This window comes from Babylonia areolata, chromosome 8 (genome assembly GCF_041734735.1).
Source record: "Babylonia areolata isolate BAREFJ2019XMU chromosome 8, ASM4173473v1, whole genome shotgun sequence".
NCBI classification, from domain to species: Eukaryota; Metazoa; Mollusca; class Gastropoda; order Neogastropoda; family Buccinidae; genus Babylonia; species Babylonia areolata.
The window spans coordinates 9,951,767-9,967,894 of record NC_134883.1 but is presented as its reverse complement, the minus strand read 5'-3'; the positions used below and the strand labels follow the sequence as shown (position 1 = coordinate 9,967,894).

The 16,128-nt window shown below is 35.8% G+C and overlaps 1 protein-coding gene across 1 annotated transcript; it reads right to left on the bottom strand.

The window, feature by feature from the left end:
* Window positions 1-1,054: 1,054 nt before the first annotated feature.
* LOC143284531 (protein SET-like) lies at window positions 1,055-16,077 on the bottom strand. The gene is made up of 8 exons (XM_076591242.1): window positions 15,737-16,077; window positions 14,547-14,618; window positions 13,707-13,824; window positions 10,544-10,716; window positions 9,065-9,138; window positions 6,744-6,811; window positions 5,490-5,549; window positions 1,055-4,851 (listed from the first exon to the last, which is right to left on the bottom strand). Exons 1-8 carry the CDS (start codon window positions 16,007-16,009, stop codon window positions 4,667-4,669), a joined length of 1,023 nt encoding a protein of 340 aa, XP_076447357.1. The 5' UTR covers window positions 16,010-16,077; the 3' UTR covers window positions 1,055-4,666.
* Window positions 16,078-16,128: the final 51 nt, after the last annotated feature.

Here is a 16,128-nt window from a genome sequence, read left to right as displayed (position 1 = left end):
CAATCCAGTGTAAGGATTCTGCATCATATTCACAGCTGATTTCACATCACATCTTTCAGCCAACAAAGCTTTATTTATACAGCAAATCATTGAAAATTCTTAAAACCATACCAGGGTGAGGAAAATTCCTTACCTACAGACATCCAGGTTAAATAAGTAAATGTCTGTACATTTCAGGCTCACATTGGGTTTATATGGAGTGAGATGAATGATGATGTGGGTGTCAAAAAATGTGATGGGCTGGGGGGTAGGGAGGGGAAGGAGTATAAAGGTGGTATGGAGGGGGAGGGAAGGGCTATGGACATGGCAGCAAGTTCTAGCTCCTGAAATGTCGAGTTCTATGAATATTATTTTCATTGCTGAATACTTGAGTCCATATTTACATCTCTTTTTTTTTAATATGTTAAATTATGAATAAATCAAACTTTCTAAAATGTGTTCATGTTAAAACATAAACTTTTTTTTATCATCAAACATGCTGATATAAACAGAAAAGAAAAAAACAATTCAGGCAAGACAATACATAACTATGAAAGGTGACGTATCTTATACCAGTGTTACCTGTAACTATTTTCTGGACCCTAGATATGTTTTGAAGACATAATTATGTGTAATACAACTGGTCAGGATTTACTTTTAGTCATCTTTTACTCGGTAAAACTGATAAGATTAAGAAGTGTATTTGATTAAGCATTTCGCAAACTTTGTGTCAAAATTTCAAAATTTGTGTTCACTGCCTCCCGCAGTTATAACTGACTACAAGAGCTTGTACAAAAGAATAATAAATAAATAACAGTAAATAGAATAAAAAGTATTGCTCGATAATTAGGCATGAATCTGCACAATTTGTATCACTCAGTTTAAAATGACAACTGTCATTTCATAGCAATTTAAGTTGCTATTTTCATATTTACTGGGCTATGATAATCTAATTTTAAGATAAAATTAAAACAGAAGATAATTATATTTAACAACTTTATGCTTTGAAATTTATCAAAAAACAAACCACAACCCCCCCCCCCCCCAACAAACACACACACACACACACAAAAAAAAAGCAGCAAGCATTAGCATTTAACTGACAACAGTATTAATCTATTACACATCTTTGATAGCCACAACACATACCCATATGTACACATGTACCTGTGCATGCACACACCTTGAGGCACACACACACAAAGCCACTTGTTGGAAATCTCAAATCAAAGTCACTGATATTATACTAATAAGATATGATTTTTCAAATGTTTATTGTTCAAACCAACTGAAAAAAAAAATTTTTTTTGGAAGAGTGTATACAACTTTCTTCTCCCAATATCTTGAGTTTGAAAAGTGTATATAATTCAACTTTCTTCTGCTAATATCTTGAGGACATAATCATACATATGTGAAGTCTAGCTCCAGTTTTAATAAAGATATGAATTAAGTACAGAGTCTTGATGAAAACTGAAGATTTGTCCTTGACAAATGTGTTATGATCATAACATTTAAGGGGCAAACCACACATACACACACACAAGAAAACAAAGAGAGAAGCTACGAAAGAGTAGACCTACCAACCCCACAAGACTTGTAATATTCTGGACAGAGTGTCAGTAGTAAATCTCATTAGTCAGAAGCACACTAATATATTCTGTGCAAAAGACACAGACGTGGTCATACTGAAAGGGCTATTTATCATTTGTTCTGCTTCTGATCCAAGGAGCTCATGCCAAATATTTCACTGTCGCTGTCCTCTTCATTCTGAAACAGCTGTATTGTGTGGCAGTGCTGCTCATCACAAATATTTGCTAAAACAACTTTCCAGAATTGTCCACTGCACTGAGTGGTATCTAGTTTGTAGAGAAATATTATGGCAACTATTTTTTCTAACTTTTTCAACATAAGTGTAACAGTGTAACGAAATTCGTTTGACCATAGCAAATTTTATTTAAAACAGAGCAGGTGGCATGTCCAAGAGAGAGATAGATTCATAGTAATGTAATAAACATAGTTGGTATTTGAGGATATTAAGATACAAGAAGAAAGAATCTCTCATACATATGAGCAATAACCTCTGTATGCCAAACATGAAAACAGTCAACATTACACATAACTAAACATGATTGTGTGATTTCATGCCATGAAGATATTCCATCTTCAGAGAGACACCATTCAAAATGCCTAAGTTCTATAAATACTTCTGCAAGTCACATTAGACTTTTTGGAAATAGTTTTGATTTATAAGTATATGCATGCTCATGCTGCATGTGCATGACTTTAATAATGTTTCATTTTCAAATGTGAGTGTGTATCAGTATATGTGTGTGTGCTTGCCTGTTACTTTCTGAGCCATTCTGCAAATGTTGTCAAACCATATAGAGACCTTATGCTGATTTACCATACCCACACACACATGACATTTACGAGTACCCGACCATCATCCATCAAATCAGTTTTGATTTGTAAGTATTTGAATGACCAGAACAGATGAGCACATCCAGTTTCAGTGTGATCTCCAAGCAATAAAGCTGAAAATCAAGATGCTATCTTAAGTCCACAATCAAACCTGGATTCATTTAAGTTCATTTTTCCTCCTCTCTCCATTCAGAGGATGAATAAACTTGACAAAAAAACAAAAATGATACCAAAAGCATACCATCAAACAGATCTATAACTCAATGGATAAGTCATCAAATCCCCCACTCAACAAGAACATTTTCTTTTTTTCTTTTCCCAGGAGCCTTTTCACACCAACACAACCATCTATGACATATCAAGGATACAAAATACTCTTGAAATGTAAGAATCATAATGCTGTCATTTTGCATTATTCTGTTAATTTTGTGTTTCTTTATCCAACATAAAAATGCCCAGCATGACAAAAACAAAACCAGCTTTTCTCTTTTCAACCACTGAGCCCAGTTAGGAAAAAAACAACGTGTGAATGGTCCTGCCCATCACACAATTAGAACTGTGTTTTGAAAACATTAATAATCCGAAGAAACTTTATCAAGCATTACTTTTTTTTAAATATGTAAACTGTAATGAATACAAACCTTCTGCTCTAATGACAACACACTATTTTTTTCCAGCTGCCATGAAGTTTTCTTTGTAATGTTAGATTTTCTATTTGTAAAGATGGTGATACATCAATTAATAGAAGATCACCAGTAAACACAGAGACTTCATGCCACAAATGGAGATATGTCTCCAAGCAAATGTACAGTTGCTTGAACATTGATAAAACCATATGGTCACAAAAACATTTATTCACAAACACATCCACACTCACACTACAAACACTGTGAAAAGGTACACACACACGTTGAGACCTTACACACATACCATGCACACAAACACACAGCCACGCACAAAGCATTTTAGCTGCCTCTGAAGACTAGGTACATAAAACTGTAAGCACAATATTATACTAAACTGCTGGATGACACAAACACACCAAAAAAAAAACTGAAATGATAATTAGTGAACATATTGCAACAAGTGCCTGACAACCCTTCTTTGTTTAATTAAACAAAACTTAACATCCAAACTGACATGGAAATACAAAACAGAACCAGCAACAGCTGCCATTTCAGTTAAACCAACACCATTTGCCACTCTGCTGGCAGATTTGCTTAGCCACACATGAAGAGAAGAATAGGACTTTTTTCTTTTTCTTTTTTTTTTTTTTTTTGCTGTGTGTTTCACCTAAAACCTCTTCCTCTGGTTTTTTCTTCCTACTCCCCTTTTATACTTACTCTTTCACACAGAATCAAAATGGTTTCACTAATGAAATTAATGTAAAATCATAATAAATGAACACATAAAGCACATAAATCAATGGGGGTGAGAAAGAGAGAGAGAGAAATCACTTCACAACTTTAGAAAGGAAATTTACTGCTTTTTCACATGTTAAAATCAAAAGTTACTGATAATTCACAAAGTCCATTTCCCTGTCTTTCACACCAAATGTTAAATGTATGCTGTGACATGAGAACAAAGCACACTGCTGGATTTGGGGGGAACAAAAAGAAAAACAGCCAGGATGGCCATTCGAATTAAGATACAGGAAACCTCCCAGATGCCTTCCCAACACAGACTCAACACAGTTCATACACATGACAAACAAAACCAGCATGTGCATGCTCACTACGATGCCATGGTCAGTATGATCACAGGAGGAAGAGATCCCTTACCCACAAACCTCCCCTCCCAAAAAATCAACTTCTCGCCATGCAAGTTGGTCTGGCTCAGCTGTATCACCAAAACAAGCCCAAAGGCACCGTGGACAGACTGTTCCACCGGGACTGGCACGCACAGAAAAGCAGCTGGGTGAGCGGCATCAAAGAAAGGGATGATAAACTGGCCTGCTCACTACAGCACCACAGAGACAAACGGGGCCTTTGTCTGCTGCCTCTTTGTTTCTGCTGATCTCTTAATTTAGGTCATGGAAATGAAATTACAGGTCCTTGGATAATAGAAAACATGAAACGTGATTAAGTCATTAAAAAAACCCACAAAAAAACAACAAAAAAACCCACCCTCACACAGCGATATACAGACTCCATGATCACCCAAAACACCTCTCTTGAAAACCTGTTCAAATGAGCACAGAGGAGGAACGACTGTGAATCTGAAAACTGATGAACAAACATGACCTGTCACTCTTTACTGTATAGCCTCACACAGCTTCAGTCTCATCGTCTTTCAGAAGGCTGTCTTCATCCTCATCCTCCATGCTTTTGTCCTTGCCACCGGCATCGTCATCACCCTCCTCTTCTCTGGAACCCTCAATCTCCTCCACATCTTCTTCATCATCCTCATCCTCAGCTTCCACTTCATCTTCCTCAATCACTTCCACATCCCCTGCCAGACAGATCAATACACTGATCATCAATACTTCCGATTATAAACAACAAATAAAATAAACTGAACATAGAATGTTTTTTCTCTAAGATATCCTTTCAAAAGAACAGTTGAGGCACAATATTTCTTTTTTAATTATGAAAAAAAAAAAAAAAAAAAAAAAGAATCCTACCAGATTATGAATTTTCATAAATATCAGAGGGACTAGGAATCACTGCACATTCAATATTCAATTAGCAAAATGTCATATTCTTCCTGCTGTTGCAAGAATCATGAAAACACAACAGAGGGAAGGAGAACAGAGGAGATGAATGGCACACAGATAAATTTAGTTTCCTTACCCAGTACAGTTGCTCATGTCACACACTTGTTTCTGTTTGTTTGGGCCCAATTTCATACGGAGTCAAGAGTACAAATGTCATTCTCCACAACTTCTCATGTAGTATATGCTGTTTTAGATTTAGGTGAACCAGGACATTGAGCCTACTGTTATCACAATATTGTTGCAAAAGTTATCTCCGTTTACAAATAAAAAAATATTTCTAAAAGTTCCCATTAAAATGAAGTTGTCTCACATACATACACACACACACACACATACCAACATACATACACACATCTTGATACAAGATACATACCAGTTGTATCCAGTTCTTCATCATCTTCATCTTCAACTTCATAGACTTCTTCATCCTCGTCTGAAACATATTTGAAAATAAAAATGAAATTGTTTTTATTTTTGCTGAACAATGTCATTATATTGTATACACACTGTGCAAAGTCACAGTGGCTGAAAAATAATCATCACAAAAACAAAGTGACCAAATTCATTACAGGGACATCACTGAAAAATTGATATACCAAAAAGTATAACTACTGTTTGTGTGTCTGTATGTGAAATTGCTGTTGGTATTGAACAGTCCAAATGTGGAAAAATTTTTTTATAAGAGCCATAGCACCCTGAGGACTTCCAACACTAAGACAGCAACAGACAAACCTGGATGCAGCCGAGTAAGGGGGATTCTTCTGCATTTGTAGGTCACAACTCCCACCTTTACTTGTACATGTACAAGTGGGCTTTTACGTGTTATATATAACCATACCTATCCCACCATTTAGGCAGCCATATTCCGTTTTACGGGGTGTGCATGCTAGGTATGTTCTTGTTTCTATAATTGATGAACACTGACATGGATTACAGGATATTAAACGTGTGTATTTGATCTTCAGCATGTGGGATTCAGACACCAGCAGGTCTGCACATTTACTGACCTGGGAGATTGGAAAAATCTCCACCCTTAACCCACCAGGTGCACCGAAACCAGGGACTGAACTCAGGAAACTCAGGTGAAAATCCAGCGCTCTAACCATTCAATCACTGCAGCCGTCGTGTATTGGGGATCAGAATGAGCGGTGTGGGTATGCCACTGAAATGGTGCAGATGAGGGGGCAGCAAAAAAAAAAAAAAAAAGACCACCAAATTCTAACATGCATACACACACTTACACCCGCACGGACACACTGAATCAAGATCATCACACAGCATAACAAACCAACACATTCATTCTCCCAGTCAATCATTGAAGAATTCTCTCCCTTTAATCTGCGCTTTTTTCACCCCATCATTTTGCTTTTTTTAGGGGAAGTGGGGGAAGGGAGGGGGAGGAGTGGGGGTATGAATTAACATCTATCACATCTGCACATTCTCTCACATGATCAGGCACAAAACTGTAAAAAAAGCGTAACCAAAATGCACTGCTCTTGATCTATTAATTGAGACATGTCAATATGTGCTAATATGAAATACACTGGGTGACAATCAGAAACAAAAAATTTTAGAAAAAAAAGCCTGTACACATGTGTATACATGATTTTCAATACATGTGACTGACCTTCATCGTCATCATCTTCTACCACCACAACAGATTCATCAAGCTCATCGTCGTCGTCATCACTGTCACTGGAAATGGACAAAACATTTTTGTTTCAGTTCAGTATTTTTTTCTTTTTTTAAACACCAAATATTTCATACATTTGCCAACTTCAATTTTTTTTTAAAATTCTGAACAAAAGAAAAAAAAAAGGATTAAAAAAAAAAAATTCTGAACAAACAAAAAACAACCCCCCACAAAAAAACAAACAAAAAAAAAAACAACCCCAAAACACACAATTCCATAATTTTCAGGTATGACTTTTCCATGACCATAGGAAGCATTTTATTACCACTGGAGTATTTTCCCTCAGCCTCATGCTTATTCTTGAAATTATTTCCAACGTTCTTTTCAAAAATTAAAATCAATTTCAAGTCATACAAAAAGTGTCTAACTCTAAGCTAAACTGAAGTCCATAAACAAGGAACTACCCCCTTCCTCCTCAATGAATGACATGCTGCCGTTTATTTGACCAATAAATTATTCTCAAATATTTTCTTGTCCTGCTATTTTTTGACAGTACAGCAGTGACCAGTGAGAAGTAGGTAATTCAAACATATTGTTCTGCCAAGTAATAAGTAAAACTATGTTCTTTAATACACTCATGCCATTTTTTCTTTCTCTATTGATATCACCATGTAGTGTGTGTGTGCTTGTGAGTGGTTGTGTGCGTGTGTGCTAGGCACATTGCCTGCATGCATGCGTGTGTATGCAATTGTTCATGTGTAATTTGTAGTACTGTCCTGGTGTGTATAGTATACATGTGGGGTTTTTTTTTGGTTTTCTTTCATGTGCTGTGTTATGTTACTGTGTACTACGGTAGATGTAGATGTTTCATGTGAGGTGTTTAGAGCCCTGGGAGTTTACGCCACATAACTTCTATATATCATTATCATCATTATTAAATGATAATGTATTTACACCTACTGAATTCACTGACATTTTGTTCACATCCATATGAAAACCAAGGATGATGACTGTGAAAGCCCTGTGCTCCACATATAGCAAGACAGCAAAGACAACAAAGAAGACAACCTTGGAAACTGATTCCTATCAAGTATTTCATTTCAGCTACACAAACATGGTTTAATCAAGACAAGAAATAGAATTCATATGAAGCGAAACAGCTAGGGGTACATGGAAAGTCAAACATTTATCATTTGACACAATACTACCTAAAATTTGACATACTAAGATTTTTTTTTAATATATACCAAACATGAAGATTGTTACCACTGGTTCTTTCAAGTTCAACTGTGCAAAGTGCATGGTGCATGGAGGCATCATTTTATTTTATGATCCAAATTACAAACACCCATAATCCTACATAAAGTCTAGCTGGGGGAGTGAAAAAACTTGGGCAGGTAAAACCTGAAACACAGAAATAAGATCTTGTCGCTCTACAGACTGGTGCTTTATTATTCTTATTCTTATTATTATTATGAGCATTTACGCCTAATCTTGAAAATAAGCCCTAGGCGTTTACAAATAGAATACAAATGTAAATATCAAAAAAGAAATATTGAACACAAGATACCAAACATTATTAAAAATTATCCATCCCTCCCTCACACACAAGCACATGCACACACACACACACACGTCATAGCACACAATCGTAAGTAGTACACAATCATTGAAACTATCAAAACTCACTCACTAATAGTCATTTTAGTTCATACTGGAAAGGGATGAGCTGTTGAGAATTATTCAGGAGGGGTGAAAGTGGGTCTTCAGACTGGATTTGAAAGACTGCAGCGTAGATGAGTGACAGAGAGGCTGAGGAAGTTGATTCCAAAGAAAGGGGGTTTGGTATGAAAAATCGCATTGGCCATGTTTTGGTTCGAGCTGGGGGGGTCCTAAGCATACGGGTGTCAGACGAAGAGCGGAGTTGGTGAGAGGGTATGTAAAGATGAATGAGATCAGAAAGATACTGAGGACCAGAAGCCTCAAATGGACTTGAAACAAAGAGACAACTTTGTAAGTAATTCTTTCTTGTACTGGGAGCCAGTGTAAAGCATGAAGGAGAAGAGAGACATGATCAAATTTAGAGGAATGAAAAACAAGACAAGCAGCATTGTTCTGGGCTTCCTCAAGCCTAGTAATCCACTAGCCCACAATTAGAATTTAGCGGTGTTGAACTTACAAATGCTGGCATTCAAGAAAGTTTTTTCTCAAAGTCAAATGCTTAGTCAACTAATTTAATTCTATGAAATCATGTAATAAACTATCACAATATTTGCTACATTATTATTCAGACAATAACTAAAATCAGTACTTACTCCATGCCGTTCTTATAATCTTTCTCTCCCAAGTAGTAGGCAAGGGGGTTTGGCCACAAGTCATCTTTAATCATCTGGAAAATAAAAGATCAAAATAGAGATACATAACATAAACAAATATTCGATGTTCTGTCTTCTACTCTTGTTACATGTAGTGAAATACAAGAAAATTTTGGTACAAAAAACTCTAAGAGTGAAAAATTCAAGAACAATTGAATTATGCCTTATTTGTGGATGCAAAATGCAGATCACCTGCCTGATTATATGTGCCCACATTTCCTGGATCAATGTAAAAGCTTCCATGTCAGTATGCTGGAAACTTGACTTTATTTATTTCCTTTTTCTTCTTTATCTTACAAGATGTGTGTATGCTTGACACAGGAAAAATCTTTACCTGTTACTCACCATGCAGTTGTCACTGACATGGAAATCTATGTCAGTATGTTGGAAACTTGACTTTATTCATATCCTTCTTCTTCCTGATCTTACAAGATGTGTGTATACTTACACAGGAAAAATCTTTACCCGTTACTCACCATGCAGTTGTCACTGACATGGAAATCTAACGCACTAATCACTATCACTCAGTCCCTGCAGCCAAGCTAAGTGTTTAAAACTCAACATGAAATGACAGACACACAGGAAACAAAATGTGGATATCAGTTCTACACTGTTCGGGCAGCCTTGCACATATTTTCGCCCATATCACTGAGTAATGTCCCAGCATCAAATCCCAATCAACTGAACTTTCAAAACTCTAAATAAACAGGACATACAGGAAACAAAATGTGGATACAATAACTGCACTGCATGGGCATTTTTGTGCATATTTTTGCCCAAACCCCTAGGTAATGCTTAGGGATCAAATCCCAATTAATCAAATTGGTTCCAAAACAATAATGTGGAAAAAAAAAGTAGGGAAGGGACATAACTCAGTCACTGACAAGGTTTTAAGGGAAGTTTGCAAAAGTTTCAAGCACATTTTGCAAGTTTTGTTTGTAATCATGGTGAGAAAGTCATGTTTCACTATTCAGCAATGGGTTCGCTGTCCCAAGGCAAATACAGTGATTTAGATACTGATGATATTCAGAACAATCTTGCAGTCATGGTGACAACTGATAGGTGAGGTAATTTTTTTCGTTTGAAAATTATTTTTTCAAATTACTGCTATAGAGTTAAAACCTGCCAGGCAGGGAAAATTGCACAGGCAGTATTCCTTGCAGCACTAAATGGGTTAAACACAGAAATTTCCCATTATAATAAATAAAATTTCAAAATAACATCATTTGACAAATAGACAAAACTATAGTACACTACAAATGCAGCCCTTCTTCAGTTCTTGTTCCCAGAGAAGAAGCTGTTTCTACACAGACAAATAAACAAAAACAAATTAACACAAAAGCCAATAACTCATTCCAAAGGACCAGCTGGTAAAATATATCTTTAAAAATTAAGAAAATAGAAAAAAGGAACACCTACTTCTGCAATACCGTCCAAAGAAGGGTTTTTATTGTCAAGGAACCATGTGAAGAAACTGGCCTTTGCAGCTCCTCTCTTTTTCATTGCCTGGGCAGACCCAGCTTTTCTGTCCTCTTCTGTGAGGTCCATTCCATCTTTCCAGTCAATCGCTGTTGACTTTGATTTGGGGTCCCCTGCAAACCAGCATTGTATCACAGATAGTTAATGGAAAATGACATCACAGAAGATGAGACACTGTTATTAATCAGTATATATAGGACAAATGGGAAATAACACAACAGAAGATTGCATAATAATATCATTATCAATCAATTTATCGGAGAGATGGAACATAACAGATTAGATATTGTCATTAATCAATGCATTTACAGAATAAGGGGGCGCAACTCTGTTCATCAACCCCAGGCTTGTTGTGTCGTCTTATTTTTTTGTCGTTTTTCAGTGGATGTAGCTGCTCTTTATTCCTGTGAGTGTACAAGGAGTTGTGTGAACATGGCAGGACATTGCATTTTCGCTGTCATCGTTTTCTGTGTGTTCTGTGACTTGCTTTCTGTGACTTTTGCTTGATTTTTTTAAAGGATAGACCACAGCGTGTGTGTGATGGCTGCTTGTCAGATGAGATTGTACTCAACGCAGGGGCTCCACAGGAGTGCGTCCTGTCTCCCACACTATTTTTCATCTACACTGACCATATGACTATGAGATGTCAAACTGTTTTTACATCACTTTTTAAATTTGCAGAGGACTCCTTAGCTACATAATTTACTCAAATTTCTGTTCTTAGTACATGGTGGCGAGACAGCTACTTAGAAATGAATTTTGGTAAAACAAAGGAATTAGTCATAGAAGGAAGTCAGATAACAGTTTTGCACCCTTGACATTAAACGATGATCATGTGGAAGTTGTACAATCTTTCAAATACTTAAATACAATAATTGACAACAAACTTTCTTTTAGTTTTAATGAGCACATAGATATGATAGTAAAGTTTACTACCATGTTATGTGCTCATTAAAAGAAAGCCAATCAACATGTGTATCTGTTGAGGAAGCTTTGAGCTTTTGATGTTAGTCCAGATACACTACATAACATCTACAGAAGTCTTATCGAAAGCATTTTAATCTTTAATGTTGTTTCTTGGTATGGAAGTATCAGTATGAAAAACAGAAGACGGCTAGCTTGAACTGTGAACATGGCTGGCAAAATTACCGGAACTAAACAACTGTCCTTAGATGATCTTTCCCACCAGGCAATGAGGCGGAAGGCTGCCCAAATTACAAATGACTGCTCTCACCCCCTGTACCCCTGTTTTGAAATGCTTCCCTCTGGTCGGTGATATAAAATGCCGCTAGCAAAGAAAAACATATTTAAAAAATCTTTCATTCCTACAGTGGTATCTCTTTTAGACACCTCTTTGCACTGACTATACTCAACTGTCGTACAGTGTGATTTATATTTGATTATCTTATTACCTAAAAAATTAATCTTTTATTTGCATGCCTGTGATCTGTATCTAGATTTTGTGTGCCTTAATCGGATTATCCAATAAATGAAGTGATTTATTCATTTATTTTAGCATTGAATCATATGAATAATTTACTATTCTACATATGAAATGGTCTTAATTTGCGATTTGTCCTTAAACTTGCATTGTGGCCCTGGATGTGTGTGTGTGTGTGTGTGTGTGTGTGTGTGTGTGCGCGTGCGTGCATGTGCGTGTATGTCTGTGTGTGTGACTGAGTGAGAGTACATTTTTTAAAGGTTCCTTGTTATATATGTATTTATAACCAAGTTTAATTTATGATAAAGACTTATTTACTAATGTATTTGTATGTCGAACCTTCATATATATATTGTTAACAAGTCTACTGTGATGATGGTGCAATGCCCTTCCATCCCTCACTCCCAACCATCTCTCGCCATGTTCGTGTGTGTGTTTTAATTTAAATCATAGAATATATGTTTTCATTTTTAAAAGTTAAAATAAGGGTTTATTTTCTTTACGACGAGCCTAAAGGCGAATTTCTGTACTCTGTATCAGGCAATAAAGTGACTGATTGATTGATGGATTGATAATGTGGTGTGTGCTAACATGCAATAATATACATGTACTGAATTATGCCAGTAATGTACATAAACTGATAAAGAGACAATTATAAAATAAATAAGCCATGATTTGGCCAACACATCCATTTCGATTATCCAAGAATCAGTCCTGGTTGGGAAGAACAGTAAAAATGCTTAACAAAAATTGAAAGAAGATAAAAATCATGACATTTCCTTTCCTCTCAGTGGTGTAGAAAAAACTGCAGAATAAAAATAAATAAAATAAAATAAAATAAATAAAAATTCAAGGAAGGTAATCCACCCTTCAATCTCAAGAAGTGCATTGCGTACCAGCCTGAATCATTTCTTAACAACTAACTCCAAAAAGTATGCATGTATTCATCAGATGTACACATGTGTATCTGATATCAAAAGACACACAGCAGTATGAAACTGTGGTGGTAGGCTGCTGCTCAAACAGCAGGCCAAATGTTTATATAAAAAAAAGAAAAAAGAAGAAAAAAAGAGGAAGCTGCAAAAAGCCCTGGCACAAATTCACTCAACAAAGTTTGCTCTCCTTTTTAAACTATAAATGACTAGTAAGTTATGATTGACTGAGTCAATCTTCAAGACCCTTGCTTTTCCTGTTACCACTTATTTGTTGCCTGTTCTGAGTTCAACTTCAAGAGCTGCTACATCAGACCATCTCAATGTACTGGCCCTGGAGCCAAATATGTAAACCATTATCACCCTGGGTCTCAACAAAAATTAACAATGAACTACTAATCCATGACCAATAATGAAAGCATCTGTTTAAAAAAGTTTGCTCAATCTGCTTTGAGTACACTTTGTGTGTGTGTGTGTGTGTACGCTTGCGTGCTTGTGTTCATACATGTGTGTGTTGTGTGCGTGTGTGTGTGTGTGTGTGTGTGTGTGTGTGTGAATGTCAAAATTTCAATGTAGTCTGGGAAAACCTAAATGAATTTTATGGCTGAATAATCTCAGCATAATACCAGGGAGATTTCTTTTTTTTTTTAAATAACGAGAATTCATCAAAGAATATAGAATAAAAACAGATAAACCTATATAAGTAAATAGCGACAAGAAATTTCCTTACCTGTTTGAGCCAGATGAAACTCCTTACACAAGACGTCATTGGTGAAATATGGATTTGGCTTGAAACTGAAGCTCAGTTTATAACCTGACTTGATGTCGTCAAACTCTTCCACTTCCACCTGTGGACAAACATTGATAAATTCCCACCTGCCCTACAGTACAAATGTACACCATGACATAAAATATTAACCATCAATACGTTTGTGTTCTGCTGAAAAAAAAAAGAAAAAAAAAGGTTAATATAGAGCAGATTTCAACAAAATTAATGATGAAAGTGTCTGTATCTGACCAATCATGGAATCAGGGATTAACTTCCTTTACCTGTTTCATGGTGATAAGAATTTGTCTGTGATATAGTGTGAACAGCACTAATGTTATCGTTTCTCAAATATTCTGGTAGTCATCACAAAAAAATACTGACTTTTCTCATTGATTCTATGAAAAAATAAAGTGGTCTAGCAGATAAGTGCTGGTTATACTGGCACTGATCCACAAGAAGTTCTGCTCAACCTAACAAATCAGTGGATATTTAAAGCCCAATTAATCTGTATCATTCCAGCCTGATCCACCATCCCAGTCACAAATCATAATCATACAGAATGGGGTTTAATAATAAACAGATGATATATCAATAAGCAAAAAACTAATCTGACTTCATTCTGTACTCATGATAAAAGACTATCACAAATATGTAAATCATCATACATAGATTCAATTTGAAACTAAAAAAACATGTAAATAATATCATTATATTATGATAATCACTGACATTCAAGAACAAGCAGAAATTAAGACATGCATGACAGATTTATACAAGTTTTGGAACTGTTTAACTCCTCACCTTGTTGAGAGATTTAAGGCACTCTTTGTCCTCCTGCTTCACAACAGTTGAAACCTGAGGGTGGTTCAACAACTGACAAGTCAAGGGACATAACCCAATAACTGTTTACAGACTTGTACTGTTCTTGCTACAATGCTGAACACAAATACCAGCATATTATATATATATATGTATACATATAAATATATATATATATATATATGTATCTATACAAATATATATATATATATATATATATAACAGAAAACAATCAGCTGAATGTAATTTGTATTACAAATTCCTATGCATAAGCTTAATCATTGTTCGACTGCCCCAAGTAAGTGCAAGCATTATGATTTTCACAACTCTGGTCAGATTTAGAGTTGAAAGCTTTGTTGGAACTCCCCAAAACATGATCACTGAAGATGTTTTTTTTGTTTTTTTGTTTTTTAATTTTTTAATTTTTTAAATTTATTTAGAAATCTGAGGATTTTTTTTAATTTTTAGAAGATATCAGAGGATGCTTATAAGTTCTACAAATTTATGACAGTCTCAGCATCCACAGAAGACTTTTTCCTCCCTCTTTTACACCATAATTTTCCTCCTGTTATATTTTTAAAAATTTATGTTTGTCTTTTTACAGTCTTTTGTTTTTTTCTTTTTCTTGTAATCTGTCTTCTTCCCATTGGCATTCTCCAGTCTTTTCAAGACCATGCAACACTAAGCACATTGATGATAGTTTTACACAACTGACAAAACTCTCATTTTCTCTGGAAGCACTATAATTATGCAAGTATACTCATGTGCACACTTGGTCTCAACACTTGGTCTTTCTTTTTTTTTCTTCTTTTTTTTTTTAAACATATTTCTCTAAGGTGTAGTTCTGTTATAAAGATTTTTTTTCTTTTCTTCGTTTACATTTGCTGCTACTATCACTAATAAGGAGTCTTGCTACCACTGTACCAATTACCACTTCTACAAATCAGTAATAAATTCTAAGTGTGATACGGGCAGAACAGCATGCCCCCCCACACCCCCTCTTTTTTAAATATTTTTTTTAAAGACAAACTTAGCCTCCATCATAGACACTAACAACTCTTGACATGCTGAGATATTAGTGTTTACCATTCCATCGAGATATTTCTGAAATATATATTATGAATAAACAACAAGGCACCAATGATGATTAATAAAAATGGTCGAAAGGATACAGATAAGAGCCAAAAATTCGGAATACGTTCGATGATTACATTCCTTTTGTCATAATATGGTTTTCTAAGTTTGTTGTACTTTTGTTCCACTTCCAGTATCTCTACGCTTGCTTTTTCGTTGAGCACGTCAATTTCGTTTTGGATGCCATCAATGGCTTCAAGAGCAGTCTGTGTTTCCTTGTCATTCCCGTCTTCGCTGTCGCTAGCATCGCCACTCTCAGTAGGAAGGTCAACCTTCTGCTTTTTTGCCTTTGGTGGTCCTTCTGATGCCATTTTGGATCAAGCAAATTCCGATCGGTTGTGTACAACTGGACTAAGCACGAGTACCTATTTGGCACGTTTCAAAAGCGATCGCTCTGTCTTCTCAGTAGTGCAGTTCCCTCACAGCACGC